Source organism: Chaetodon auriga, chromosome 10, assembly GCF_051107435.1.
Source record: "Chaetodon auriga isolate fChaAug3 chromosome 10, fChaAug3.hap1, whole genome shotgun sequence".
NCBI lineage: Eukaryota > Metazoa > Chordata > Actinopteri > Chaetodontiformes > Chaetodontidae > Chaetodon > Chaetodon auriga.
Window position 1 is genome coordinate 9,835,276 of NC_135083.1, and position 17,826 is coordinate 9,853,101.

A 17,826-nucleotide genomic window follows, 5' to 3' on the forward strand; every position below is an offset into this window, starting at 1 on the left:
GGCTGAGTAAACGGCTGGAAATGCAGGACACAGATGGACAGAAAGGCAAGGCAAAACTTGAGCACTAGGAGAGCTAAATGACCAAGATGTGTTACCAGGCTAGAGAGTACAACAATCTGGAGAAGACTGGTGAGGAGAACCGGGTATTTATTCTGTGGCTGGCGAATCGTGGATTGCCTGCAGCTGTGGTGGCTGATTGGCACGAGGATCAGGTGTAGGTGAGCCATGGTTGAGTTGGAACCGCCCAGTCCATACAGACACAAAGGGACAAAGAAAAGCACAAGTAAGGGGAGGGGGAGGCAGAGGCATCCAAACAAGACTGGGATTTATATGGACACATTGACATATTTACCCTAATCTTGTCCATCATGTGTAGTAGTGACACTTATTTATTTATTTAGCCTTCATTTTTACAGAGCACGCATGCTCTTCTCCGGCGATACCCTGCTACAGAAATGAAATGACAGGAACATAAAAACAGATAATAAATGAGTTTCAGGCTCAATTAATGCAAGCGGAGGATAATTATTGACATCATTCTAGAAGCTGCAGGGAGTGTTTTGATTTTCCTTCAGTGCTGATTTCATAAGGACCAGAGAGCAGAACCAGAGCAGAGCAGAAAACATGAGATATAAAAGAGGTATTTTTTCCAACAAGGGCTTTGTAACTAAATAAGTAAGAGTATGTCTATCAAGCTCTTTATCTTTGTGTTTCCTTTGTCAAATGTGCTTTGCTCACAACTAACGTGCTTGATTACAGTCTAAAATGTCCTTTTATCCATATAAATTTCCTCTTCCCCTCTTGCGAGCCGCTCAGTAACCCTCCTCCAGTTTCTTCTACTGGCCAATTTCAGCAGAGTTCTCCTTCCATGCATTAGTATTCCTTTCTCCTCCTTCATCTTCCTGTCACTCAAACACCATGATGGCTTTCTCATGTGTCCTGTAGTATTTGCAGTGGAGCTACAAGAATGCATGATGTTTCAAGTATCAGCACCATGGCACGACACGAGTAAACAAGATGCAGTCTGTAGCTGGTGCCAGTCGGTGAGGATAAAGTCTCTGAACATCTGCCAAAACTCAGAGATCATCTAACCAGAGATGGGCACACAGTTCACTGTGACATAATATCAAACATACAAATACTAATGGTTTGAAAAAGCTTTTTTTTTTCCTCCTCCCATCATCCATTAAATTCCAGTTGTGTTTTTGGCCATGCTATCTTTATCACTTGGCAGGTGGCGTGGATTAGTGATGCTCTCTAAACTTCAGTATGGGGTGATACACGCACTGTACAAGAACGTGTAATCCACAAGCCTGCAGCTTTTTAGCTGCACCTGTATGTGTGTGTGTGCATGTCTCTTTGTTGGTTCTCTTTTGCTTAATTACCTCATCTTCTAGCCTCCCCTGACTTTACTCCTCTATTCTTCTTCCTATTTTGTCACTTTTCACCCCATCAGCGAGCTCAGACAAATCCTTTTTTTCATTCATCATTCATCACTGTTATTTCTATTCATTAAGCCACCTCTCCATGGCTGCATGAGGCCAACATCCTTACAAATCTGACTCGAGCTCAGGGTCCTTTAGGTGAACACTATACAATAATCGCAATTTGTTGATAGAAATCTTATTGATTGTCTTGGTAAAATGCTGTGGTGTGAGAGGAGGTGTGTGAAATTGGCATGTGTTCAAGTCAAAGCTAAAATCGGGGTAATTTGGCACAGCGTCTCAATGTTAACTTAATTTTCCTTAACCACAAATTATGTAATTTATATATTATTATTAATGAACTTTATTTGTATATTACCTTTCACACGTGTAACTTAAAGTGCTGTACAAATTGTCAAATTGTATATATAAAAACATTCAAAACACAGAAACTTTCAAAGTAAAAGATGGCAAACAAAGCACTGAAATACAAACAACTAAACAGAAGTGTGCTTTTGGTAAGATTCAACAAAAGCAAGATTAAAAAAGGGAGGTCTTGAGATGTTTCTTAAGGAACTCACAGAAGTCGCATTGCAGATATTTTTGGGCAGGTTGTTTCACAATTTTGGTCGATTCGTACTTCTTTTAACTTTTGGTACATTCAATGCTATATAGTGTTGGATGACCTAAGACAGCAGCTAGAAGTATAGAGAGAGACAACAAGTTAGTATGAAGGGGCTAAACCATTAAGAGCCTAAACTGGCAATATAATTTTAAAATCAATTACAATGAGACAGGAGACCAATGTCAAGATACAAAAATGGCTGTAATTTGCTGTCTTTTACTTATTTTGTTAAAACTCTAGCAGCTGCATTTTGTTTCAGATGAAATCTATCACTCAATCAAGCAATATCTATCTATCTATCTATCTATCTATCTATCTATCTATTGTGAACACATTGTGCACAATGACTGGAAATAATGAAAAGAGGAGTTGACCAAGTATTGAACCCTGTGGAACACCATATGGAATCTAATGGGATTTGAAACGTGCTCACGAATACTCCGAAAAAACAGTCTTCTTGTTAGATGAGCATGGAAAGAGAGCCTTCCCTGAGATGCCAACTACATGTTTCAACCATCATAACAGGAGGATCAAATCCAACACTTGAATTAAGGAGGACCAGGATGATTAGACAATAAAAGTACAGAAAACTGCTAGTATAGATTTCTCATCACTGTGTAGAAATCCACTCAGAGCCGTGAAGAGCTCGTCTTTCCCTTTCAGTTTTGTAATTTTAATAAAGTTTTCATATAAAAAGCAAACATGAAAGCTAAAATTCAGAGAATAGTCTCTCCCATGCTCATATCCAGGAGATCAAAATAATGCAAACAGCAGGGTAGCTCAACCAGTGCGTGTGGGAACGGTGAGCGGCTTGCATTTTAAGTTCAGAGTTATACAAGTGCAGCCTGCAGCCCTTCCACAGATAATGGGCCATGACCAACCAGAAAAATATAAAAGAGAGACACAGCGTGAGGGAAAAATAACAAAAGAGGGATGAATACACAGTAATGAAATGGAATCTCGTCTTCCATCTGAAAAGAACATCAAAGGAGATGCTTAATCTCAGGAGGCAGTGATTTGTCATTTAACTTGCCTCCCCTCTGTCTCTCAATCCCTCCATCCATCCCTCTCTCATGATGAGATGGATGATGATGAACGTGCGTGAGGGACAGAAAGAGGGAGGGAGGGAGGAAGGGATAATACCTTCTGAATACATGATGAATGTAGTCATCGGGCTTAAACTGACTGGAGGGCGAGTGGCGCGCAGAGACCGAGAGCGTGCATGTGGGTGACACCAAGCACCATCATCATCTCTCCCCTGCAGCCTCTCTCAGTCTCTCCATCCTCCTCCTGGAGAGAGACACAGGGAAGCAGGCAAACAGACAAGTAAAAGGGAGGATAAATATTGCTTTTTTGTAACTGAGCTATCAGAGGCAAGAGGAAAGAAAGTGAGAAGAGGTGATCTTGTCATAGACTCTAGCCCACCAGAGCTTTTTTCGAAGCAACAGGATCAAGAGTCGTGCTCAGTGCGCACAGCCTGAGGAGGAGAGAGGATGCTGAACAACATGACGGACTGCGAGGAGGGAGAGGGGGGACCCAACAGCCAGGGTGAGTGACGAAACCTGCCACAGACTGGTGAGACAGGAGTGCGTGTGCACTTTGGTGCATCAATTTGTGTATGTGTGTGTGAGTGTTAATGAGGGTGCTGAGAGTGTGAGCGCAGCCGTGTGACTTACGGAAAGTTTGGAGGACCAGATTATGTCATTTCAAGGCTATGGAGATGTGTTAGTCCTTGCACTTGCCTTTTTTGCGTGTGAAGAACAGAAAGACAGAGATGGAGAGGAAACTTCCAAAACTCTTTCAGCTCTGGTTTTTATGTCTGGGTGGTACTTAAAGGTTTATTGGACACATATATTAAAGCCCTATTATGAAAGAAATGGTGTCTTTTCATACTTGGCACTCCTACAGTTTCGGAGTACAATTCACTTTTACACCGCTGTCCTGATGAAGACAATGTCAGAACCAGAGAGAACCAGAGAGCCTGAACCAGACACAATATGCAGCTAACACCTGGTTATTACATGCTAGCAGCTACACCTCTATCAAAACTCACTTACTTGGCTTATGATCAAAAACTAGCAAGTTGGTAACTTAGTTAACACAGTCAAACACCAAAGAACTGCAACACAAGATGTGACAAACCAGCCAATGTTACCACTAGTCCAACAGCAGGACGGCCAGCTCAGTGTCTGTCTTACAGCTCCGTCACTCTCTCTTTGTCTCTCAGCTTTGTCTGATAGCGAGCTGAGGACCCAGAGTTGGTGGTGTGTGACGTAGTGCCATAAAGCGTTACCCACTTCGCAGCAGATCATACCCACTTAACCCCAGTTATGTAGTGCAAGAACAGGTGAACAGGTGCAGAGTGGGAATGAAAGAGGTGGATTGTCCCTATTACAAGTCAGGGTATCGTCAAAATGATGTTATTTTAAGGTAAAACAGATGGTTTAATGGTCAGCATGTTTAGAGAATGGAAACAACAGGTGGATGTGCTCCAGTCAAGGACCTAGCTGCTTTATAGCACCTTCACTTGCCTCTCATGCACTGCACCTTCCAGGTTGCATATGTCAACCTTCAACCAGTTTAGACTTCCTCTTGTCTGCTGTATTTTTTTTTTTTTTTCAAGCTGAGCTGTTTTGGTCAGTGGATGGATGAATCTGACATCACTAGATGTGGTGCTGTAGATTAATACGTCCATGTCAAGCACTTTTAGTACAGCCCCTGCAGAGCATCTGGGCAAACCAGCTTTTCACTCTCAAACTCATTCACGTCTCTTTCCATCAAGAACATCTCGCCAGGGGCAATATCTGCCTTTCATAATGGTGCATGTGTGTGTGTGTTTGTGTATGTGTGTGTATATGCAGTCTGAGTCAACCTTTTTTCTTGTTTGCTTTCATTAGTTATTACTAGAGCTGCAACAGTTAATTGATTTGTCAATTCACAGAAAATTAAGTGGCGAGTATTTTAATAATTGACTCATTGTTTTATTATTTTTTCAAAAACAGCAAAAAAGACAAAAACTATTTTCTTCTTTTCAGCCTCTTGAATGTGCTGATTTGCTGTTTTTCTTTAGAGTATCTCCACTTTTTTTTAATGTCAGTCGGACAAAAGAAGGAACTTAGATAACTGGTAGATTAAACGATGCAATGAAATGATCATTCGTTGCTGCACCGGCGACGACCAGCTTGTTTTGGTGGTTGACTTGGCATTCCCCCAAAGTATATTTTTTAAAAAGTTTTAAGGCAGAAAACTGGATTACAAGGACACTTATATAACAATATATTGAGCGGAAAATCAATTTGTACTGACCGTTGTGTGTAGCTTAAATAATGGCTTTGACACATTTCCTCAAGGGGAAATACACAGTAACTAGTAGGCAATGCACCACCCCAGGGTTGTGTGGGCTTAATGGTGATGCAGTTGTTGTCTCTGTGTCTTCACAAGTTCATAAATTAACAACAGTAAAGTAGATCATATATGAAAGAATGATAAAGAAAAGCTAAATATATCTGATAGTGAAACAAAAAAACATGGTTGCTCATTTCATTATCTTGCAAAGTCCTTCATTTACCAAATGTAGCTTGTGTACCAACAGCACAGGTAGAGAAGAGTCAGCTAACATTATCTCATGTTTCCCAACATCCTCGGGCTGGTCACTCTAAAGTCTACAAGCCCTAACGGCAAAGGCTCCATCACCTTTATATACCAATCTGTACCTTGGTACAACAAGGAATGATGCATCTGAGGATCTCAGGGAACACAAAGCTATAAAGCAAAAACAGATCTCATAAATAACTTAGGGCGAGGCCTCTCAGGGATTTGTAAGTGAAGAACGACGTCTTAAAAGCAGTTCTAAAAGCAACAGGTAGGCAGGGTTGTTATTTAGCATTACTGAGACGGTTGCATGGTTAAATCGATCAGCACTAGAGCACAAATCAGAAGCTCACTAAAGTCAGTAGACTCATCCTCTGGAGGCCATAAATGTCTGTACAAAATTTCATGGCAATCCATCCAATATTTGTTGAGACATTTTAAACTGGCCCAAAGTGGTGGACTGACCCCCAGACACTGCTGTCCATAAAGCCATGCTGCAAGAATGGCTGAGGACCAAACAAGCCTAAAAGTAAAAGAGAAAAATTGCTTTTCTGCTAAACATCACTGCAAACTAAGACGTGAATTGCATTTACTGTGAATGTCAGGAATTTCCACTCCTTTTTTGCATTAGACAACACAACAGAAGGACAATGACCTTTTGCCTTTTAAAGGTCGTGATTTGAGCTAACCATGACACCACAGGGGTGAAAAATGAGATGGCATTTGTGGTGCAACTGGAGTGTGATCACCATATAAACAGAGCACACACAAGAGTGTTTGCAACTGGTTAGAAATTCTGTCTTATTATATTATATGCCTGTTTTAAAAGAGCGGCTGAGATGAAGGATTTATGAGATCCCTGGAGGCTGCTGGCCGCTGGCCACTGGCAGTTAAAATGGATGAGCTCTGATCAATAAGGTCAACAGGAGTAATTATGCGGTGAACTGAGGAATTTGTCATAGATGGTTCAATCCTGGTGCAGGTTTCCTCCTCAAAATATCAAGTAAATTTTGTTTTAAGTGAAAAACTATTGACTTTTCTTGTAAATGACTTTCTTACTCGGTTCCATATTGATGTGCCTGCATCCCTTTTAGCTCTGTCTTGTGATTCGTAAATTACTTAAAATTAGTTGTCAAAGTGTCCTTGAGCAAAGCACCTAATCTTCAAACATCCTAATAAGGATCGAGTGATACGTCGCATCGTGGAGCTGTCAAACCCATCGTGCATACAGTCAAGTCTTGGAAATGGTTGAAGCAGTGGCCATTGGCTCCATGTTCACAGCACTGTAGAGTCACAGTCTACAGCTCGTTTTATCTGGAGCAGCTGGTGCAGGAGATAAACAAAGGTCATGTCAATGTCAAATTTTTGGCGGCAGTTATATAAAAGCATATAATGACACCATGTGTGAGTGATGCAGGGTCAGAGGTGAGGGTTTTATTATAATACTGGGAATGATAGATGAAAACAAATATACATGCGCAAAGTAAATGCAAACACATACTATTAAAAGTAGAAAACAAATGTTAAAGCGGCCAAATGTATCTCACTCATTGTGGCTTTGGACTGCAGACTAATGTATCAGCTGTCTGAAAGCATCAGGACAAACAGCCCCAGTGCAAAGTTTTACACATCTATTTATAAATGACGAGTCCAGCGGCCTTTCAAAACATGCCTGTTCAGAAAGGGCCGGTTGCTTGGCCTCAGGTTGCTGCTAGCAGCTTTCTCAATGTCATCAACCTGCAGAGCCAGAGAGCCCCCGCAGTTCTTCATGCAGCGGCTCCACACCCACTGTTTTAGACGTACACATGCCCCCTTCCTTCCTTCCTTTTGCCACCAGTTTTAGACAGTTCACTGAGATGTTCCCAAAACATCAGCCACATCTAAACCATTAATGATACTAATCATTATTGTTATTTCTGTGTTTGTTAAATAACATTTAATTGATTAAATGAAGGCCAAAGACACGCTGCATACATGTGAAGCAAAATGTACATTCGTTTATGGATTAAAAATGTCAAAATACCCAATTTTTATAAGATATTACAGACTAACATGATCAGCACTTTGGGAGAGGCTGAAATTAAAGCCCTGCCACTGAAATCTAATGTAACGACTGCCGTTCAACCTTGCACATGCAGAACGATGTTTCTCTTTTTGTGTTTCTCGCTCATCCAAACTACTTCACACTAGACATTGTACTTCTTTGGAACTTGTCAAGGAGTTTAGTCATGTTTTCTATATCAAATGTGAGTTTCAGATGTTTGGATGGTTTGTTCGCTGCTGTCTGTCTCAGTGACCTTGTCATGCTGGTCAGTCAATATGAGCTCTGGGGGGCAGATGGTCTAGAATTGCCCTCTTAGGGCTGTTTAGGCAGAGATTAAACCCTAGTTGGAGGTGTGTGTGCACACACACACGTAGTACATAGCATAACCACGCTCACACACTCTACATGATTTTGGCTGTGCTTTTTGCAAACAGCTTCAAACATTCAGGAGCTAGAGAAATGGGCCATTTGTTTAATTTCAGCGGAGCAACTCAACAACAGGACTTCAAAAACCAAGACTACAGCCACAAACGTTGTCCATGCAAGTACATGATCGCAGACACTTCAAGCCATGCAAGGTCAGTTTCTTGCATTGTTGTGTTCAGAGTTATGTTCAGGCAGACACAAGCTGAAGTCTGAGCATCACAGCTCGGGGCACTAGAGCATGAGACAATTAGAAAAAGTTGCCCCCTTCTCACTGGGTTCACGTCTGCTCAAAACAACCGTGACGGACCAGTTCTCCAAAACTCTAGCTGAAGATATTTATGACACTTCATGACCTTTTCATTCAGACAGGAATTGAAAACATATTGCTCCACAGGCGCCATATTTGGTTACTACGGTGCATGTGGGTACAGATGATGTGGATGGATGCCCTGGTTAGCTGGAGGACAAACAAGAGAAGAACATCTGTTCCCACTTATGTTTTCACTCTGGACTAGGAATGTAGTGGCCCGTTATTACTCCATGATATACAATCAGGGTTTAACTTCTCTCAGTGGAGAGCATGTCTGTGCCACATTTCATATTTCACGTACACAGAAAAAGTCAGGCAGTTGTCTGACTGTGATGACTGTGTGTACAAAATGTCATGGCAATGCATCTAATCCTTGAGATTTTTTAGTCTGGAGCAAAGCGGTGGACTGGCTGACCTTGCTGTATTTGAATAGGCCTGAGGAGGTAATATAGTTATGTAATTCAAAATAATAACTTATTCATTATTTTTGTGTGTCCCGTTACTTATCTCAAAATCCTTCAGATTTATCCTGTAACTCTCAGTGGGGTTCCTGACCCCCAGGATGGGAACAACTGCACAACAGGATGCTGGTCGCTTTTATCAGTCATGTTTGTGGAATTAATCGGTTCCAACAGGATTCCTTAAACTAAACTGTTTCTCAATCAGCAGAGTCACTTTTGCTCTCCCTCTCTCAGGGTCATGATTGATGGCTGACAGAACAAATCAATTGACTGAACATTTTGGGGAAATATGTTGATTTGCTGTTTGACGAAAAGCAAGATGAGAAGGGTGACAACTTTTTTTCAGATTTATTAATTTTTGGTAACTGCTTCCAGGCTCTGTGCTGAGTAAGAATTAGCTCAACACATGAAAACTTGTGGGTAAGATGGTAAACAAGCATATCTCCGCAGTGTCCCTTTTAAGGAACAGTTGAGAAATGTGCTCATTCATCACCATACCTCTCTTCTGTCTGTACTGTAAATATGAGGCTAGAGCCTGCAGCCAGTTGGCTGAGCTTAGCTCAAAGACGGGAAATGTGGAAGCAGTTAGCCTGCTCTCTCCAAGGGGAGAAAATATGCCTACCAGCACCTCTAAAGCTCTCGAGTTACCACATGTCTTGTTTCTTTAATACATACAAAAACTGGAGTGTAAAATCTTCACATTGGGCTTTTCATGGGAGGTTATGTGCAGGACCGTGTCTTGGCAGTCAGGTTAACTGTGAACCCCCCCCGTAGTTTACCTCCAGTTGTTGAGTCATCTAAGACATTTCCCAAATCGTGGAGCTATTTCTTTGTGGTTGTAATATGTATGCACCTCGAGCCTTCCGTAACACAACCACAGCCTGTTGAGATGGACTTAATCTGCTTGCCAGATGTTGTTAGCTCATCCACTGGTGTTCGAATCTGAATCAATTTGTCTGATTGCCCATACGTTAATGCAGCATCCACCATTGTAATTTCACTGAGAGAGAGAGAGAGAGAGAGAGAGAGAGAGAGAGAGAGAGAGGTCACCTGACACATTGGGATAGGTGAGGAATGATGCACCAACATAACCTCCTTCTCCTCATGCAGATAACGACTCGTTGTCTTTGCCAGGGTCATAGCTGTAGGCTTAATTAGGACAATAAAGTCATGGGTTACTGTCTTATCACATTATTAGTGTTAACCTCAATAACAGAAGCAGCACATCATTGTTATGACTGTACTACAATAAACAAGAAATTAAATGGGGAAACAACAGCAGTTATTAAAGGCTTAAACATGTTTGTGTTTCACTGAGCTTTCCATTCTCTGTGGCTGAGTTGTGGTGGACAGTAGTTGTCATGTAATTGTGCATCAGGTATTATCTCATTGTAGAGGAGTGCTGCATTATGTAAAGCTGCTCTCTTAATGCCACATATAGGATTTGAATGTTGTTGCTTCCTTGTAATTTCACTGATGTATCCTCAGCTTTAATAAACTGGCTCAGAACAGAAAATGCACTGGCCATTTGCCTGCAGCATCCAACAGTACTGACACAGGTTTGACATATCAGACTTTCCTTTTACTTCCTGTTCTGTCTGAAGGGTATTACCAACTTTTTCGAACAGAGAGCAACAGGAACTTGAGTCCCGTCGTGTCTGACTGGTTCTTCCGGCTCTTCCGTTCGTCCGAAAACAACTTTAATTGATGTCAGACAGTCAGAATGTTGGATTAAGAAGGTCTCGACATCTTGTGCGCATATATGTGGATTGACTCCGTCAGTGTGCTTAATGTGTGGATGTGGTCCATTATTATAACATTAATATGTGTCATCTTTACCCTTATTTTGACACCATTGGTAATGTTGGTTGAAAGAAATTGAACATGTCACCTGCATCCTTTCAGGAAAAATATCAAACAGACAAAATAGCTTGTCGTCTTTGAAAATGAGTGTGTTGTGTGTAGAGTATTTTCTCATGTGATGTAATAACACTGTAATGCCGGACATAAAACAGAGGGGGATCAATTATAAGTCAATTTAGTGTCATTTATGCACAGAAAAGAACCTTGACAAGGTGAGATTGTTCCAAACTTACACCCACGTGTGCAGCATTAAGGTCACCACTAAAATCTTTGTTTTCCAGGAAGATGTGTTTTTCTGGAGTCCACCATGTTGCACCGCCATGCTTCTTAACAGCCTCCTGCAGAGGATGAAAACCATGCTATGAGAGTAATGAGATGAGTAATGAGTGAACCAGATCAGTAAAATTGTGGCCTTAAAAGAATCTATAAAGCTCCCCGGAGCTGACGAGGTTTGCAGAGTTGGCAGATAATTGTTTGTGGGTTTGGCACCTGTCACATTACACTTAGTCTTTTGATCCATTGATAACAGAAAAATACTGATGATAGCACCTTTAATATCAGAAAAAGATCACCTATGGATAATAGAAGGCAGCATCTCCAGTGTCAAAGTCACAAAAAACATTTTGCAGCACGATAAGACTGTCAGTGGTGGAAGGGGGACTCAGATCTTTTATTTAAATTATACTAGAAATACCACAGTGTGGAAATACTCTTGCAAAATTTGTAGTAAATGTACATACATATTAGCATCAAAATAAACTTAAAGTATCAAATATAAAAGCTTTTTTTAATGCCCATTGGCCCATTTCAGAATAATACACATTATATTGTCTGGTATAGGTCTCACATACGGACTTCTCATGTCTCTCTTGTGCTCCCCTGTGACACTTGGCAGTGATATGACTCACTGGAGCTTCGATGGCCTCACTAAGACCATGATCTCGCCGACACTTTGAGATCTGGAGAAAGAGAAGTGGGAATAGCGATAGTGCTTTCCTCTAATCCTCCTACTGAGCGACAACATCTCTCCCACCCAGTCGTCTTAGATTAGAGATTATTAAATACAGTGTGGTCTAATCCTTTCTCCCTCATCACTTTCCCTCCCACAGCTCACTCTCAGCGGTCCAGTCACATCACCCGGTCTGTGGAGGGAACCTAGCCTGTCCGTTGTTAGTAGTTGGTGTCAGGTGAGGTTTATTTGAGTCAGATTTTAAAGGTGAAGGTGTTCAAAAACAATCAGTGAGCGACGCTGTGGGACTGGCTGACGTGTTCCTGTAGTTCAGTAAACATACAGAAGGCACAGTAGTTTCAGCAATCCCACACACACTGACCAGCTTCTGGAAATACTCCGCAGATGGAAACAGTGTGTTTAAACTAATGTAAAGGTAAAGATTTATCACAGTAGGAACCAGTGGACTTGAGCTTACAATGTTAAAACACAACATCACTTAAGGGCTGAGTCAGCGTTAACTGACTGATGGCTGACAGTCCGAGAAATATGTAGAAATAAATTGGAAAATTTGTTCAATGTTACAACTGACAGTACAGCACTTTGTAGAATAACAGGAACACATGAGTTGAATGAATGATGCAAACTGCACACCACAAAGTGAGAGAGACACAGAGATAACAAGGTAAGACACAGTTTACCAGTAAATGCTGAGGATCCCTTTCCTCTCTGTCATATGCTAAAATCACCATAATTGACCTTCTGCTGACTGTCGATGAATCATTTCATGATCCATTGTTGGGGAAAACATCGTGAATAAGCTCTGGCTCTGTGTTCAGATGAGTCATTTCAAAGACTTTTCTGGTTAAAACTTTCTCTCTTTTTTCAGCAGATAATGTGATAACGAGACATTTATTATTGGAAAATTGGTTTTAGCTTGCACCAATCATTGATCAGTATTTTAATTAGATCAGTGGAGTGATAGCCAACAAATAAAGCAGCCAATTTTTTAATTTTCCTGGTGGCACAATTAGAGGATGTTGATAATTGCTGAGGTCTGAAAAGCATTTGGACCGCTGCTTTTTCCAGCAACAAAGGCTCCACTCTGGCACTGTAATTGAAACCAAAAAACACTTTGTCTCTGGTGTGCTCTCTTTAAAAGGCCGCCCTTGCCAAAAAATCAGCTTTGGTTTTTAGTTGAAATGGCTGAAAACCCAACTATTCTGTTCAGCAGCCATTGGCATGACAATCTGATAGCACCATGAAAAGTGGTTGTCATTAAACTAGTCAGCATGGAATATGGGTGTACAAACATGTTGATTTGAATACCAAATTCACATATTGTTTCTTTTAACCATGAATACATTTACACAAGCGTAACCAATCATTTTAGTTTACAACATGGAAAAAGCAGCATTTTCATTTTGGTATGAGAACTCTTTCAGGAACTGAGGAATATGGTTTTGTTTTCAGTCTGATCAAACTGAATTTTCCTCCAGTCATGCAGCTTTTTGTTTGGCATGTTGGGAAAGAAATGTTTGTGCCTTCTTGCTGAGAGTTAGATGAGAAGATCGATATCCCATAACATAACATATTTTTTTCTAATCTGTTAGCTTTTACTAAACTATTTCTCGCCCGGGAACCATTACCTGGAAACCAGCTGAGACTCTGGTACATAACCTCACATAAGGCAGCAATTTGTCTCTTTTACACTCCAGTGACCTTTACACAGAGCTAAAACACGTTGGCCAACAGCTCGCAGTCGCTTCAAACTCAGCATACAAGTGTGAGAGAGGTACTGATCATCTCCAACTCTCTGCAACAAGGTGAATAAGAATATTTCCATAAATGTCAAACTTTTCCTTTAAGATTAATGAAAATTCTGACAAAGTTGACAGCCAACAGCAACCGTATCTTTGATAATAGGGACACATTCCCTGTTATTTGTGGCTGAATACATTAAAGGTGATGGAGAGTACATACAGGACAAACACTGATCGGCTGAAGGCAGAAAGTGTTGAACTTCAGTGGGTGTGACTCTCCTGCTGCTTGACTGTGCAGTTCTTTGTATCATCACGACTTATTTCTCCACTATGTGGGTGAAGCCGCAGCGTATTGAGCAGGTGGAGTAATCAGATTACAGAAGTGTAAAAAACTTGTGATATTTAGTTGGAAATGTAATGTTGCTTCTGTTTAGTTAAGCCAAATGCAAATCCCTGTATATACAGGCTACACCGTCTGTATTTATACACTGTGTGTATATGCAATGTATGTAGGTCTGTGTCGTGTTGGCTGCTGATCATATTTCATCTCACCACATCCACATTTCCTCTGGCTTCCAAGCATGTAAACGAACACAGGAACTGGGTGGTCTCATTAGTTATACAAGGAATGCCAGTTTTCACCAGTAACTGAGTGTGCTATTCCCTTTGGTGATCATGCTCATATGTGACGGAGAGGCAGAAGTGTTAAGTGATTTCAGAGGCAGTAATATTATTTTCGTTGACAGGAAAAAGCTTCACACGTTGAAATGCTGGGTCTGGTTCTAATTTTCAGCAGTTTTTCACTTTGTTTTTCCCCCCGTTTTCTGATACACCATTTCAAGAGGTGTTGGTGGAGACAGTCAAATTTATGTGCGTGTTCTGTCCTGGCATTGAAGCCATCATGCAAACATGAGGACTTGCAATTGTAACATATGACACAGCTGATGTGAAAGAACTGAGAGTTTATAATAAGTTGTTACTACACGTAGCCGATTTCTGTCTTAAGTTCTGTGTGTTTTTACTGACAAAATAAGACCCATTGCCAATAACTGTCAAGCAAAGTCTTGCATCACCACAATTTTTTAGCTCAGTGGAAAATGTTACTGAGACTTCAAATACATGATCTGCAAGTGACCTGCTTTGAAAAAAAAAATCAGCTAAAACTTTGATTGTGACATGTGTTTGCAATGGAGCACAAAAGATAAATGTTGTCCCTCAACAAGAAGGCTGTGCGCGATGATCAGTGATTGAATGAGTTATAAAAAACTGCTACTACTTATTTAGGATTACTGGCTGCTTCATTTACATCACGCTTGAGACATATCAGTTTGGACTAAAGTTTTGGAACAACTATCTAACTGACAGGCTGACATTATCATTACTTGAGTCACACTGCTTGTATGGCTCAAGGCACATTCGAGAGGAAATCCAGCAGATGCAGCTGTTCTGCTTTTAATTAATTACCACTCATATGTATAGTACAGACAGCGGATATACACACATCAAAGTGACAGCATAATTCAACATATGATATTGCTCCTGCTGCAGAAAATGCAACATCATTGCTCAACTCAATAGTCTGTCCTCATTCCTGTTTAAATGCCAAATTTTACATTCAGTCTGTCCATTTTTGGCAGAAAGCATCACACCCCTGCTGACTAGGATGTGCCCCAGAGACAAAAACAGAGGCAGGCAACAGACAGTGAAAGGGTGTGAGTGAGGAGATGGATTTAAATTAAACAAATGACTTCATGGAATTAGCTTTAATTCCTCAGTTACAGCAGGCGAGGTGAAAATGAATGAGGTGTATGTGTGCGGTTGACTGTGAGGTTGCTGTGCAGCTGATTGGTGCAGTTCTCTCACATGCAGAAGTTAATTTCTGCCTTCCTCTGTGGCCTCCAGCAGCTGCTAGATAATCCCCTTGAGCTTGCGTCCTATTAAGCTTTTAAAAGCCGGTATAAACTGTCCATTTTGTAATAGCCATGTCACATCAAGGGTACAAATCTACACCGCCCACTGCCTTTCATCTGCACGCTGTCAAGTCAGTCACAGCTCTGCCTGCTGCTGCAGCATCGTTATTTTCAGATCTTGTAATTCTGCAGTGATGTCATCTTCCTGAGCCGATCACTTTATATCAATAAGTCATGGCTGTCTGTGCTGAGGCTAAAACAGGGATGTAGACAGTGATAATCCATTAGTGGCAAACAAATCATTTAAAGCCCCTGAACACTTGAGTATGTCAGACACTGATCTGCAGATGTTTGGTTTCCAGGGTGCGTTCAGGACAAATTATTTTCTGTCATTTAGCTGTTTTGTTTTGTTTTTTTTTTGTTTGTTTTTTGATGGCTGACGGGGGGTGGCTTATTCACACAGTCCGAGGGTTAACAGTTTGTCATGACCACTCATTTTTTCTATGAAATCTGTAGTTAAATTACTTTTGCACCCTTTCCCCTCAATTACTGGATATGTACAGTATATATAATATACAATAAATCATACGGCTTAGAGCACTCAGCTAATTAACCTTTGCATCAGAAAGGCTTTAACTGCACTAGGACTGTGAAAATGCACGCAATGAAACGAAACTGCCCTATAGAATATAGAATATATTTAGTGGAAGTATAGCACCACCTGTTGGTTGAATTAATACCCCTAGGCACCAGAGAAAACAGATGCTTAGCAGTTGCCATGTGGCTACTGAACAAACACATGTAATGGTGTGAATTCCTGACACACTGGCAGTAGTTCTTGTTTGTTCCTTGTTGTCTTGCCTGTAAAAAACATGCTTTTCTTCGCTCAACCACACTCCTAACGCACCATGCTGAGTTTATATGCTAATTTTCGTGCCACTGACTGATACTGGTTTCGCCCCTGTCTTTGTTCATGTATAGCGATCCTCGAGAGGGTTCAGTTTTGCGCTGTGACCGACACTCAGTGGTGAGCGTCATACACCCTCCAGCCCAAGACAGAGATTTGACCTCTCAGTTACATTTAGATTCTCCTTCCCTGCCTCGCTCACCACAGCTGAGGTCTGCCAACTCCATCTTTTTCTTAGTTTGACATCTTAGAGTGAACATCTGAGACATCAGGGTGCACGAACCTTGATGGTTGTTTGCATTAACATCACGCGAACAGTCCGCAGACTCCTCTGAAGACTTTCTCTGACCAACAGGTTCAACCAACAGAATGAGCCCTTTATATCTACAGAGGAAGCAGGTGTTCTTCAGCGGAGTCCGCAATATTACATCGCCATTTAGTGTTCTCCTACTTGCTTGGAAGGGGAGGGCCAAGGGAGGGGTATTCAGTTGAGCTAGATGCCACTATTTGAGGCTTTCATTCTCAAATTTAAAACATAATAAAATACTTGTTACTGTCAGTAATCTGGTGTAACACTGGTATAACACAGGTTTAACACAAGATGCTTATTTCTGTAAACCAAATTCATCAACTAAATGGATATTTATCTGAAATTTCTGTAGTAAAACATGACTGAGCCATTAAAGGCTGAACATATCTGTTTACAATCTAAACTTTGTAATTTCATTAAGACTTAATTTCATATAAACCAATAAATCCACCGTCCCTGAATACACTACATACAGGCCGAAAGTTGTTGTGTTTCCGAGGTGCTTTGGAAATTGTGTGTGCGTGCATGCCTCTTAGCGCATGCACACAAAGGAATACAAAGAGCTCGTCCTGGGGCAGTCATTTGCTGTGGACCTGATGAATATGGGTCAGATCGGGCAGCTCGTCCTGATCTGACCCACACATGAAACACAATCCACGCAGTGCTGTATGTTTTTGCTTTACGTGTTGACATGAGCCCGACAGCAACCCGTCACCGTAAATACACCCACTGTCTGTTCCCTGGTGCTTTAATGAGCTTCGTCAGTGCCGTGCTATATTTCTACTTCTAGATTATATGTTATTATGTTTGTATTATTTATTTTACATTTATTCATTGCTGTTTGGCAGTTGTAGCTCTGCATGGCACCTTTATATGTCAGTTTTTTAGATATTCCCAGGTATCGGAAGCTTTTACAGCTGACTACAGATAAGTCTTAAGTGCTGTTAACACCCATATAAACCTCTTAGTTCTCTTCAGTTGCAGGAATTTATCTATGTAGGTCACTTTTGAGACTCTAATCTCTCAGCCAGTGATTCTTCTGTGTTGCGTAATCAAAGAGAAACTGTTGTCAGCGCTTTGAAACCACCAGATGAGCACTACATTTCACAAGGCTCACCTATTGTACAGGTACTCCAAAGTGGCACAGACAGACAGGGATCTCTCTTCTTCAGGTTACTTCATCGATCAAGACAGTTGGATTAGCGCCAAGCGACATCTTTTGACCACTTGTGAACTCAAACAG

At 41.1% G+C, this 17,826-nt stretch overlaps 1 protein-coding gene across 2 annotated transcripts in view; it reads left to right on the top strand.

Annotated features, from left to right (window-relative positions):
- The first annotated feature begins 3,259 nt into the window (after positions 1 to 3,259).
- Positions 3,260 to 17,826, top strand: part of slc12a5b (solute carrier family 12 member 5b) — a 35,729-nt gene continuing 21,162 nt past the window's right edge. For both annotated transcript variants that reach the window (XM_076740151.1, XM_076740152.1), the window contains exon 1: positions 3,260 to 3,597. In XM_076740151.1, the coding sequence (XP_076596266.1) occupies positions 3,543 to 3,597 (55 nt within the window). In that variant the 5' untranslated portion in view covers positions 3,260 to 3,542. The remainder of the gene's footprint in view (positions 3,598 to 17,826) is intronic.